The following is a 14126-nucleotide window of genomic DNA, read 5'->3' as shown; positions in this document are numbered from 1 at the left end:
ATTTCAGCTTTTCTCAAGGTAGTTATGTTGTAAGAGTGTACTTAAGCAATAAGCATATTTAGGGTAAAGTAGTATAGATAAAATATGTGTAATTCTTTTAAACATATTTTTATGTTTGTCATATTGTACAGGAAAAATCAGACCAAAAGTGAAAAATCATGAGAAAGGAAAAAAGACCAAAAAAGTTAAAATATGGTACTTTCCCAAGTCTGTTGGAATTGCTTTGAATCCCTGCATTGTTGAAAAGAATCATATCCATCACATTTGATCTTCACATTATCTTGTTACTGTGTACAATGGTTCTACTTAATTCAGCTCACTGTAGTTAGCATCAGTTCATGTAAGTCTTTTCCAGGCTTTTCTGAAATCAACCTGCTCATCATTTCCTATGAAACAATAATAAATATTCCTTCTAGTTGAATTTATGTCCAAACACAACTTTTTTTTTTTTTTTTAAGGCTTTATTTTGTAGATGCTTTTTATGGTGAAATTCTATTTTTTGTTTGTTCATTCTTCCAGTCTACTTTTGATTTTGGATTTTGTTAGTGCCAGACTTTGTGGTACTTCTCAAGGGAATATTTAGGGTGATCATTCTGCTGCTTTCTTGGGATATTGATTATTCCAGGTTTTTAGGGACTAGCTAGCACTAGCTTTTAGTGCTCTTAATGTGGTCTGATGTAGGGAAAAATCTATTTCCTATTCCCTGGTCTGAGCCCTATGAGTTCTTTACCTGAGTTTTGGTCTGGGCTTTGGCCAATGAGCTTTTCTCTGTTGAAGTTTGAGTAGGCTAATAGACTCAGCCACTAACAATGACAGAACAGTAGTGACAGAATAGTAGCTTCTCTTTGATCTGGATTCGTACTCTGATTATTCTCCTGCCAATTTTCATATTAGGTTAGAAACTTCAACTGAGTTCCAAAGTCTTAAGATCCATAGGTTGTACCTTGCTAACAAGTACATAGCCTAAAGCTGCTCCTTACCTAAAACTTCACTATGATTTGTTTGTAAAAGCTATTTTTGAATGTACTATTTTTATTTCTATTTACATTGTATTCATTATGCATATTGATTACTTTGTTCATATTCTTAGACTATTTATTGAGGGTTAACTTACAAAATACTTTTTTTGAAAAAAAATTAAAATAGAAAAAGAAAGAAAAAAGAAAAAATAAACATTGTCATGTATCAACAGAACATCAGGGAGGATTCAAAATAGGTAAGAATAAATTTCCCTTTCAAGAAAGCATACATAAATAGAAGGGATTACATTCATGATTATCCCATCTTTGCTTTCTTGTAGGTTATTTTTTTGTTCTCTGCTGTCCACATTCTACTTTATTCTTTTTTTTCCATTTTATCTCTCTCATTTTATAGGTTATATAGTTAAGCACTAATATATTCATATATATATATATATATATATATATATATATGTGTGTGTGTGTGTGTGTGTGTGTGTATACACACACACATGTACGCACATATGCATACATATACATTTACACATAGACATGCATCTAAAACGGTATTATTATGGCTGCATAAACTGTAGATTTCTCTCTTGATTGGATCTTTAAGTGTGATTTTTGACTGAGAAGAATGATTACTAGCCCTACTTTTTTTTTTCCTAATAAATTCTATCCTGATCCTTGTTCTTTGTATATATTTCTTACTTCCTATCTCTGCTAATTCTATTACTTTAGTTCTACTCTTTAACTTGCCTTGCTGTGACTTAACCTTTTCCCCACCCATGGATCACTCCCTTATCTTCTCATTTCACCTTTTCTCTGCCTCTTTTTCTGTTTCTCTTTAATCTCCTTATCTTGTCCCACAGCCATAAATCTATACTCACTACCTTATTATATTTCCTCCCCTCTTATTCCTTTACAGATTTTGAAAGGTGCTGTATCCTTCATGTTTGTGTGTGTGTGTGTGTGTGTGTGTGTGTGTGTGTATGTTGTTCCCTATTTAACTCGTTCTTGATGTGAGTAGATAGCAGTCCTCTCCCTTCTAATGCCTCTGTGGTGGTTCTTTATTCTTCCATCTTGTTTGTATAGCATAATGACTATTTTATCTTTTCCTAATTGATTTTGCTTTTTAGAGTAAAATCATACTTAGCTCTGTCCCAATCTTTGTACCCAATTATTGATGTCACTCTGACACATATTAGTATACCTTTTCATGTTTGAAACATAAGTTGTCCTTGTGGAGTTCTTAAAATTAGTCTTTGAAGTTGGCTCTTATATTAAATTTTCAATGTAATTAAGGTTTGGTTGAGACAAATCCCCAAAATCCCCAAAATTATTGAATGTCAATTTTTTTTTCATTTATTAATTATGCTTAGTTTTGTTAGATATGATATTTTTGGCCACGGGCCTAATTATTTTGATTTTCACTATTCTAGGGCCTTCCATCTTAAGTGTCATTATATTTGAATTGTTTTTGTTTGTTTCTTATTAAATCTACTCTGATCTGGGGGTTTCAAATTTTAGCAACAATGTTCCTATGTGTTTTTCTTATAGAATCTCTTTAAGGAAGTGATCAGTGGATTTTTTTTTTTCCCATTTCTACTTTTCTCCTCATGTTCAATAACTTCTAGAAAAAAATTTTTTTTATTATTTCTTACTATTGTAGCAAGGTTCTTTTTTATTTTTATCAGTCTTCAGGTAGTCCATTTATTCTTATGTTTTATCTTAATTTGTTGTTTTTCTCATAAGATATTTTACATTCTCTGTTTTTTTTTTTTATTCTTTATATGCATATTTATTTATTTATTTCTTGATCTCTTAAAGCTTCACTGACTTCCTTTAGCCTAATTCTAATTTTGAAAAATTCATTTCCTTTTTTAAGACTCTGGATCACTTTTTCTAATTAGTTAACTTTTTTTTTTTCCCCATAATCTTTTTCTTGGATGGTTCTTATTTTTAATTTTTCCTCAATCTCTCTCCTTTGAGTTCTCTTATAAATTCTTTCTGAGTATGTAGCATTTAAAGTTACTCTTTGGGATAGGAGAGGATTATTTTTACTTCAATATCCTCCTCAGAATATGAACCCCAGTCTTTCCTATTGCCATACTAAGTTTCTATGGTTGGTTTCTTTCTCCTTTGCCTGATCTTTCCTTTTTTTTTGAATGAGAGTTTATTAGTAACTACCTCTACTGTGGGACATGGGGGAGAGATGATTAATGCCTCTTTCTTCATTCAGCTCTCCCCTCTGATCTGGAACCCCACAAGCCAAAACTCCACCCTCATGCAAATGTCTGTAGTCAGCAGCATCATTGCCCCACTGCTTTTACAGTTTCTAGCCAGGTCTGGCATTCCTTCTCAACAGAGGCTGGGGTTCCCCTCAGTGTTCCCAGAATTATACCTCCACCTCTGCACTATTCAGAAGATAAAGTTCTGTGGTGCAGGCTGAGGCTCCCATGGAACCAGTTAGCAGCAATATAGGGGCAGCTAGGTGGCACAGTGGATAGAGCATCAGCCCTGAAGTCAGGAGGACCGGAGTTCAAGTTTGATTTCAGACACTTAACACTTCCTAGCTGTGTTGACCTTAGGCAAGTCATTTAACCCCAATTGCCTTAGCAAAAACAAAAACAAAAAACAAAGCAGCAATGTGTTTAAGCTTCACATCCTACTTAAAGCTCAGCCCTAGGGTCTTTCCTAGAGGTTTTCTTGGGTTGTCCCTAGAAGACACCAATTCTTTTCTACCCCCATATCCTCACTGACCTATGTTCACTCCGAGGTGTGATTTTTTTTTTTTTAATGGAGAAATTTAATGGAGGGGTTTTTCTGGCCTCTGTCATCTTCCCAAAATCTTCCCCCAAAATATTAATAGTAAAGTTTTTACCTTTTAGTTTATATGGGCATGTTATTTTTTTCTTTGCAAATAATTAGATTTATAGTGCTTCTGTTATAGTTTTTTTTTTGGAAATGTATAATTTTAAAGTTAATATTACATGTTTTTATATATAGGCTAAGAAAAATTATCAAAAAAATTTATGTCCATTTAATTTTGAATTCCTACCATTACAGAATGCTGCTTTTTATAAAGATATTTTTCTATAGTCATCTAGAAACTACTTATAATACTGAAGTTGTATTGCAAATGCAAAAAAATCTATTTTGCCTCTCTCATCTAGGGAAAAAACACATTTTGAGAAAGTTATCCCTTCTGTCAAATGCTACCATTTTATTTCTCCAACAAAATATGAGTTAGAGCCAGATATCAGAATCTGATTTACTTATTATTCATTTCATACCAGCATATCTTCATTTTGTACTTCCCAGTCATTCTGGAAGACTCCTTCTTCCCATTATCTCTACCCCTACCTATTTAAAACAACTAGATTTCATTTTGGACAATTTTTTTACTAAAGTGGACTAGACCTGTAATTTTATTGGTTTAATAAGTTCTTGCTGAATAAATTCTTCCCCAATGAAGAACTGTAGCTATTCTGAAATTTTCAGTCTTGGAGATCTGCCTTTTGAAATTGAAATTTAAATGTAGAATTTAAGAGACTTAGTGAAAGTCCAGTAAGCCAATATATATTTCAGAAACCAGATTTTAAACGAGAAAGATCTTCCCTATTCCAAAGCCCACATTTTATCTGCTATAAGTCTCTTTCCCTAAAATAACCTATACAAACTGCAATTCAGATATTGCATAAATTATACGTGTACTTGTAAAAATAGGATAAAACGTATAATTTATAGTTTTATCAATGTTGGTAATAATTTTTATTTTATAGCTTTCCATATTACATATTCTTATGTAACAAGAATATATAACATATACTTATATATAATACATAAATAAAAAGCATAATAAATGTAATTATATAATACAATATAATATACTGTATATTCCATATTGTATATTTTTTTTCTTATAGCTTTTTATTTACAAAACATATGCATGGGTAATTTTTCAACATTGACTTTTGCAAAACCTTGTGTTCCAACTTTTCACCTCTTTCCCCCCACCCTCTCCCCTAGATGGCAGGTAGTCCAATACATGTTAAATATGTTAAAGTCTATGTTAAATCCAATATATGTATACATCATATTGTATTTTATATTCTCAAAATTAAAAAGTGACTGACAAAATAATTTTACTGAATTTGGGGGGCACCTAGTATTATATTAAATTAAAATCAATGTTGTTTTTGTCAGAATTCAATTTACATACACATATAAAGATATATATATATATATATATACACAGAAATGTGTCTTTTCAGATTCTAAAGTGAAATTGCTTTTAAAGTTATTATTACTTTAGTAATAAATTGTGTAGATAAATATAGCCTATATTCTGATTAATTGTTGTTTGCTGTTTCAAGAGCCTGTTTTATGTCTCTGCATTTTCATAGTTTGCACTGACTTTTCAAAAAATCATTAATCAATTCCCATTCATTGCTTCATTCTAATGTGGTAAGCTATTGATATTTGTTTCCAGAAGTCAACAATTATGCTAATATTTTTGGTTGTACTTCTGTTACCATAAGCCACATTTCTTCACAGAGTCATGATCAACTCATGGAAAAATATAGCTAAAATTTCAAAAGCTATAACAAGTTTTAAAACAAAACTAACATTTTAGCCAATTTGTGTCATAGTCCTTTTTTTTTTTTTTTTTTTTTTTTTTTGGCAAAAAGACAAGTGGAGGACATATGCATGTATTAGGAAACTTTGGGGCTATTTCTTAACATTTCAAATAGTTTATATTGAATAAAAATCAAAGAAAGCACATTCTCCCCAAAAGAGTTAGTTTATCAGTTAGTAAACAGACAGAAGAAACACATCTGACCTTCCTACTGGCTTTTAAAAGTTAGGTTTTCTAGTTATAAAGTCCTTGCATACCTTTTTAATTTAATGTATTAAATGTATTTTCATTTACTACAGTACGATGCAATTAGAATCAACCAACTTTATGAACAGTCCAAATGGGCTATTCTCCTAGAAGAAATCGAATGCACAGAAGAAGAAATGATGATGTTTGCAGCCTTACAGGTAGGTGAGAGAAATGACTAATATTTACCCTTTGTTTTGATTTACTTTTTTTTTTTTTTCCTGAGGCTGGGGTTAAGTGACTTGCCCAGGGTCACTTTGATTTACTTTTTTAACCTGCAAGAATGATCTTAAATATTTGGGTCTGTTTCTCTTCTTTTGCTATGAGAATTGTAAGTAGAAACAAGAAACTTTTTTTTTTAATGTGTAGCATTTTTTTAAAAAGTCATTAAACTTGACCTTTTATTTGTCTTGAGTAGGATAATGGTGTAAAAAATAACATTTTTGTGACATAAATACTACATTTTAAATATTTTATTAGATATTAATGAATCTGAAGATAAGGTTCTATATGACCTATTTCTGAATAGAAATTTGAGCATTTTAATGCATAAATTGACCTATTCATTTTGTCATTTTACTTGGAGAGGTTATTTAAAAGATATAAAAAAGTGCTGATTTGCATATGAAATATCTCCCCCAATTTTAAAATAATTTTCACACTTTTGTTTGTAGGGAAATGACCATTTTTGCATCTAGTTGATAATATCCTAAGAAAAATCTCATTTGATAACAATGTTTTCTATATTGAATTAAAAGTGAATCAAGGCAGGAGGTTTTGCCTTTCTGAAAGAAGTATTGTTAAAGTATGGTAATCCTTTGTAAAATAATTGGGCTATTTCCATTCTACATTTTCTTCCTGGAGTTTTTTATATTTCTTGAAACTTCTCATGTAGATTGTAGTTGATGGGATAAAGTATTGGACCTGGAGTCAAGAAAACCTGAATTCACATTCAGCTCAGATTGTGGGAGTCTGTCACTTCTTTCTGCCTCCCTTTTCTCAGTAGTAAAATGAGAGGGATAATAGTACCTACCCCTTAGGGTTGTTGTGAGGATAAAATGAGATAATATTTATAAAACATTTTTCATATCTATATACTATATAAATAAGTAATATAAAAATATGCTATTTAACTAGCCTATGTTATTCATCTATTTTCTCCTCTCCTTACACCTTTGTGAAATGCTTTGTAGGTTTTAAAGCATTACATAAATGCTAGCTATTATAAGTTGCTTGTCTCTATTTACACCGTAAGCCTCCCAAAAATATTCCCAGTAATCTTTCAGATAGACGATATGTTTAGGGTATTTGTCCTTTAATTTCCTTTCTTGACCCTAAAATTCCTGAATTGATTTTAAATTCTACTGATTTAGAAACAATTTGTAAATCACAAAACATCTGTATATTTTGGAAACAGAAACACATGATATGTATAGTGGGATTATTTTGATTATTTTTTAAGTATTAAGGAAATTATAATATATATAATTTTTTTTCTTAGTATCATATCAATAAGCTGTCAATCATGTCATCAGAAAATCATTTGAACAACAGTGAAAAAGAAGTTGATGAAGTAGATGCTGCCCTGTCTGACTTGGAGATCACTTTGGAAGGAGGCAAAACATCAACTATTCTGGTATGTGTGAATTTTGCTTACTTGAACAGTGTAAAATTGATTATGAATACACAGCGCTGTGCTTTTTTTCTGTAGAACTTTGCTGTATTTTATGCTTATATGTGTTTGTGATACAGTCTTGATTAAGAGAAAAAGCACTAGCATTTGACTAAGGAGAGGATAAGATTTGATTTCTACCTTTGATACCTTTGATGATTTTTCTTATTGGATTGTTTTGGTTTTTTTTTTTTCCAATTTATTTTTTCTCTTAAATTTCCACCATGCCAATTTTAAATAGAAATGAACTCCACAATCCACAAATGTATTATCAAGTGAGGTAAAACCTTTAGTTATATTCAAAAATGTATGCCCCATCTTGAGACCATCACCTTTCTCTTAAGAATGGAGTAGCATGCTTCATCATTGGTTTTCCAGAATCATGGTTAGTCATCACACTAATTAGAGTTCTTACTAGATATGTGGCCAGGGATATTCCTTACCTTTTCCAAACCTTAATAAATTCATTTATAAACTAGAGATCATAATACAACTTCACAAGTTGGCAGTGAGATCAAATGAAAAAGAAATAACATATAAAGCACTTTGCAACTTTATAGTGCTAAATAATTGCTGTTATTATTATCATCTGATTCTTCTCAACTTATTTCAGTGAAGTTCAGACAAACGTGCTACTGAGAAAAGTTGCTATCTTGTTTTTTTATGTTTAATTTGTTTTTCACTATGTAGCAAGTAGGAAAAAAAGTTACTTGCTCTTTATAACCCAATAAAATTATGAAAATCCATTTTCTATAAGCTGACTGAAAGCACAGTGCTGATAATATGATTGGCATAATATGTACATTTAGTGCTTTTTCAGTTTGAAAGCTTTCCACTGCAGGTAGATCAGAGATTGTGAGTATCAGGTATGGCCATATCTATTAAAAATATTTTAAAACTCTTTCCAAGTCTTGCCATTCTTTTATTTTAGATGTTCTTTGGAACACTGAGGAGATAGGAGGGAAATTGCTTCCCATCACCCATAAATATATACCACCTCCACATTCAAGAATTCTGAAATCCCTTATCTGACCATTATCTGTTGGCTTTTTACTTGGCTCTCTCTCTTTTTAAAACCTTTCTCTTTATTTTCCTTGTCCTCTTCTCTTCTCTCTTAAGCCGGCTCCCCTGAACAAGTCATTTTATCCTTTTTCTCCCAGCTTGATTCCTTGATGAACCAGTTCAACTTTATGCCATTCTCTTCTCTTGAGTCCCCATTCCCCTTATATCATTGATTATGCCCAGCTATGCCTCAGCCTTATTTTACTCTTGCACATAAACTTCTGGGTAAAAATAGGAAAAGAAATCATACAAATGTTTACAGGTCCACTATAAGTTTTTGTTGCCCTCAATTCGGCAATTCTTAATTCTTAGGTAATCCTACTATCCCTCCTTTCTTAATTCACTATCTTGTTTTTCACAGCAATTCTTCCATATATTTTCATTTCTTTTCAAATTTGCTATGGCTTCCCTTTCACCGGTCTCTCTGCTAAGCACCTTATTTCATATTTTGCTGAAAAAATTGAGGCCATTTTTCTTGATTGATCATTCTTACTTTGCTACTCTTTCTAAGTTTTTAGGATGCTATTCTTGCTTCTTCTCCTACCTATCTTACTATTCCTTCTCTGTCTCCTTTGCCATATCTTCTTCCAGGTTACATCTTCAGGATTTTGTTCTGGGTTCTCTTCTTTATGTCATCCATATTTTGGGGTCTCATTAGCTCCCATAGGTTTAATTATTGTCTTTCTGCTGGTAATTCTCAAATCTACCTACCTATCATACCCCAAAATCTGTTGACTTCTAATCTTGCATTTCTAACTGCCTTTTGACATTTCAAATTGGATGTTTAATAAACAGCTTGAAGTCAGACTGTCCAAAATGGAACTAAATATCTTTTCCTCTAAACTTTTCTCCTCCTCTACCTTCATTATTATAGTAAAAGACAGCACCATTCTCCCAGTTCTCAAATATCTCCCCTCTCCCCCTTCATTTCTTTCATCTGACACTGCTTCTAGTTCATCATCTCATACTTATCTGTTGTAATACCTGCTGGTAGATCTGCCTGCTGTAAGTCTTTTTCCACTCTAATCCATTTTCCATTCAGACACCAAAATGATTTTTCTAAAACACAGGTCTGATCATTTTGCTCTCTTACCCCCACTTTCATTCAGTAAACTTAAGTGACTCCCTGTCCTCTAGAATCGAATACAAAATAATGCTCTGTTTAGTATTCACATTTCTTCATAACCTTCATTTCTACCTTTCCTGTTTCCTTACATCCCTTTTGTTGTTCTGTTGTTTTGCACATATATGACTCTTTGTGACTCTCTATTTGGGGTTTTCTTGGCAAAGATACTGGAATGATTCACCATTTTCTTCTCTATCTTGTTTTACAAATGAGGAAACTGTTAAGTGACTTGCCCAGGATTACACAGGTAGTAAAATGTCTTGAGGCTGGATTTGAATTCAGGAAGATGAATTTTCTTGACTCCAGGCCTGACACTTTATCCATTGTCTCACATAATTGTTCCTTAACTCTCCAGTCTTTGATCCAGTAATTCTGGCCTCCTGGCTTTTCTACAAACAAGATACTCCATCTCTTGTCTCCTGAATTTTTCTTTGGCTCTCCTCTATAATTGGAACCCTTCCTCTCCTCAGCTCTTCCTACTGCTTCCCTGGCTTATTTTAAATCTTAATCAAAATCTAGTTTTTGATTTCATACCTTCCCTAATCTTTCTTAATTCTAATACCTTTCTCCATTAATTATTTCCTATTTAACCTATATAGCTTACTTTATATGTATATATTTCTTTGCATATTTTCTCCTTTAGATTGTAGGCTTCCTATGGGTAGAGACTATATTTTGCCTCATATTGTATCCAGATGCTCAATAAATATTTATTAATTGATTAAAGAATTAAAATTGAAAAGAGTCCAATAGATTCAGCAAGTAAGATATTGGTAACTGTAGTACAAGGATTTGTAGTGTCAACCCCATGAAAGATTCTAGTCAGGCAATCTGGGTTTTGCAAAGTATTACATTTTTGCAGCATAAATTTAGCATAGTGTTTACTGTTTCATTGCATTATCTGCATTGATCATTCATTTTGGGATCCATAAGGATAATCCTGCTACAATGTCTTGTGACTGATCTTGAAATGCCATCTAAGCTCTTCCATTTTCATAAATAAATTCTTATGGTTTAGCTCTAGTTGTTATTATTAACAGGAACTTTAGAATTAATCTTCCTGGGCAGATCTTAGTCAAATCCTTTAGACTTGATTTTTAATTACTTGTCCCAAAAATCTTAATTTTTTAAAAGTCCTATTCTCTTAAATCATGGGCAGCTTAAATTCTTTAGGCAAGGAAGAAGGAAAGGTATGCTCATAGAGGATACCTTGCTGATATGGAATGTTCCAAAAGTCTTATTATTTCTGCATGTTTCCAACATGTTTAACACACTTACTCATAAATTGAATATCCTTTGAATCAAACTTAATTTTTGCAGGCAAAAACTTCATTTCACCCAATTGAAAGAGCTGTAGATCTTAACCACTGTAAGAAAATAAAATTAATTAAATGAGAAAACTTTAAGGATTATGTCAGCTTGCAGTTTTAGACACTTAGAAAACACTAATTAAGAATTAAGCTTTTAAGTAATGAACTGAACTCTGGGAGATGACTATGAACCACCTCATAGAATTCCCAATCCCTCTATTTGATTTCCTTCACGGGCTAATTGTACATTATTTCAAAGTCCGATTCTTTTTGTACAGCAAAACAACTATTTGAACATGTATACATATATTGTATGTAATTTATACTTTAACATATTTAACATGTATTGGTCAACCTGCCATTTGGGGCAGGGAGAAGGAGGGGAAAAATTAGAACAAAACGTTTGGCAATTGTCAATGCTGAAAAATTACCCATGCATATATATATGGTAAATAAAAACTATTTTTAAAAAAAAATTAAGCTTTTAGTTTAAAATATGTGTCTATTCTCCCAAGTGATCTGATTATTCATCTCCTGTGTAGAATATACTCCATGAGGTATGTGACTTTTTCACTTTACTCTTTTTGGATCTTTTTAGGACCCATAACACAGTGTCTATCAAATCATAAATATTTAATAAATGCTTATATGTTGATTTGTTAATATAAAAATTCAAATTCAGTTTAAAATTTTAAAGTTTTGAAATACTCTTATATTACTTTGTATCATGGAAATAACCAATCCATGAAATTTTCGCTGTTAACTTCCCTTTTTTTCTGTTTTAGAAAGGAATCTTAACATTTAAAGTAATGCAGTTCATGGAAAAACCCCATTTCATTGTATCTTCAGAATCTTATAATGCACTTAAGCTTGTATGAAATTCTGTGTCTGAGATAATTCTTGTATCAGATGCAATATTGTTTTAGAAGCCAGAAAACTATAACTAAATTTCAAACTTATACAAAGCTGTTTTAATTTTTCTTTTTAGGGAGACATCACTTCCATTCCTGAATTGGCTGATTATATTAAAGTTTTCAAGTAAGTAAAATTGTTTTGCTTTGTTTTTGAGATTAATCTATTGTTTTGCTGACAGTACATCTGTAAAATAATTGTTGAAATAAGGAAAAAGAAAAATGCTCTTAATTATAACTTTTAAATCATATTACTTATCAAATTGCTGATGCAAATCATATTACTTATCAAATTGCTGATGCATCAGTGATATATCATTTCATTGGTAAAAGAACTTTCCACCGAGCAGAATTGGAAACCTTTTATTGTGTTAGGTGGTACTAAGGAGTTACTCATTACCAGTGATTGATTAATGAATTCTTTTGCTTGACAACTCACGAAGCAAACAAAAAACTGCAAGAGTTCCCTTCTACTTTTTTTAGTGACAGTGGCAGAATGGCAGAAATGAGAGCAAATGGTCATGAATCATAGAATTTTCAGATTGTAAACAATAACTTAATTGTTGGTACTTAAATGCAAGATATTTATGCAATGAATAACTAGCATATATACTACTAGATAAAATAAACAATATCAATATTTTAAAATCTTGCTGCCAATGGAACTGACAGCCACAGAGGAAGAATATTGAAGACCTCATCATCACCAGTTGTATTCAGGAAGAACACCAGCAGGTGTTAGATGTGGCAAAGACTAAACATCATTATGAAGGGTAAAATTTACTTTCTTAACTCACAGGAAATAGGAAATTGGTAAGTTATATAACAGTTACTTATAACTAGTAAGAGCAAAGGTCAGAATCAGTTGCAAATTCCAAGAAAGGAATAAAGATGAAAAAAATTATGAATTGCAACATTTTAAGATCTATCTGCCCTATTTAAAGAAACACATTGTTGATGCTCAAAAATGTAAAAGGTGAAAATACTTATTTTTATTACCATTTCTTAAATAAATTATCAAATTTATTTAATTTATTTTGTGAAAGTTTGAACAATCATTCCAATGCTACTCATACACCAAAACAGTACAAATGTTGTCTGAACCAGCAAGTTCTTGATTATCTTGCCAATTAGAGAAAAGTGGCAGACAAAAGGAGAATTATTATAGGGTACAAACTAAAGAAAAATGTTAAATTGTGACTAGAAAGGATTGTAGTATATTAGTAATAGCATTGCCTCAGAAAACAGTAAAGTAGCAGAGAGGAAAATAAGTATATACTTGACATATAGCCAAATTAAACTACATGAATGAAAAAGAAACATTTCTTAAGCATGCCAGCATATTGTACTAAATATTGAGGATACAAATGAAAAGGTGGAAAAAATTCCAGCTTTCAAGGAACTCATTCTAATGTAGGAGACAACACATAAAGAAGATTTCAACTGTAATTCAGGTGAAAATATACTTTAGGATGCAACAGCAAAACTATTAGTAAGGCAGTTTCTTCAGTAGCTTTCAGTAGCAGTTTTGAGGAAATTATAGTATCAGCACTTGCAGAAGTAGTAAATCCCATAAAGGTTACTTTCCAGGATGTTGGCCTGCAGCAAGAGTTCATGAATCCTGGCAGGGTTAGAAACAATTGGAGTGAAATTGACATTCCCTGACAGTGAATTTTCTGGCAAATGCTTATTCTGTCTCTCTCTCAGGGTTCCTTATTGTTTCAGTTAGGTTCAGCCTGTCCTATAGATAATAGTAGGTTATAGAAGTATAAAAGGCTAGCCCCCTTTTCCACAGTAGAGGAATAAACTTGTTTTATTGTTTTTCATTTTAATGTGCTTTGCAGATATTGTAGGGTGGGTTTTTTGTTTGTTCTTATTTTTACAAATTGAAGATTTGTGGCAACCCTGCATTAAGCAAGTCTACCAGTGTCATTTTTCCAATAGCATATGTTCACATCTTGCCTTTATATCATATGTTAGTAATTCTTTCATTTCAGAATTTCATTATTTTTTTATCTGTTATGGTGGGTGATCTGTGGTCAGTGATCTTTGCTCTTGTTTTGGGGTGCCATGACCTGTGCCAAAATAATAAGGTGAATTTAATCAATAAATGTGGTGTAGTCTGACTGTTCTCTCAACCAGCTATTACACGATCTCTTTCCCTCTTTTTGGGCCTTCCTTTTGCCTCAGTTACA

General features: G+C 31.8%; 1 protein-coding gene across 4 annotated transcripts in view; it reads left to right on the top strand.

Moving 5' to 3' along the window:
- The window catches only part of FERMT2 (FERM domain containing kindlin 2), a 107577-nt gene that overhangs the window by 67060 nt on the left and 26391 nt on the right, over positions 1 to 14126 (top strand). For all 4 annotated transcript variants that reach the window (XM_074290563.1, XM_074290561.1, XM_074290560.1 and 1 more), the window contains 3 exons: positions 5904 to 6011; positions 7352 to 7486; positions 12009 to 12058. In XM_074290563.1, coding sequence (XP_074146664.1) covers positions 5904 to 6011; positions 7352 to 7486; positions 12009 to 12058 — 293 coding nt within the window. The remainder of the gene's footprint in view (positions 1 to 5903; positions 6012 to 7351; positions 7487 to 12008; positions 12059 to 14126) is intronic.

The sequence above is a fragment of the Sminthopsis crassicaudata genome, chromosome 2 (assembly GCF_048593235.1).
Source record: "Sminthopsis crassicaudata isolate SCR6 chromosome 2, ASM4859323v1, whole genome shotgun sequence".
Lineage (NCBI taxonomy): Eukaryota > Metazoa > Chordata > Mammalia > Dasyuromorphia > Dasyuridae > Sminthopsis > Sminthopsis crassicaudata.
Note: the sequence above shows the minus strand (reverse complement) of the source record. Positions and strands in the feature narration are given on the sequence as shown.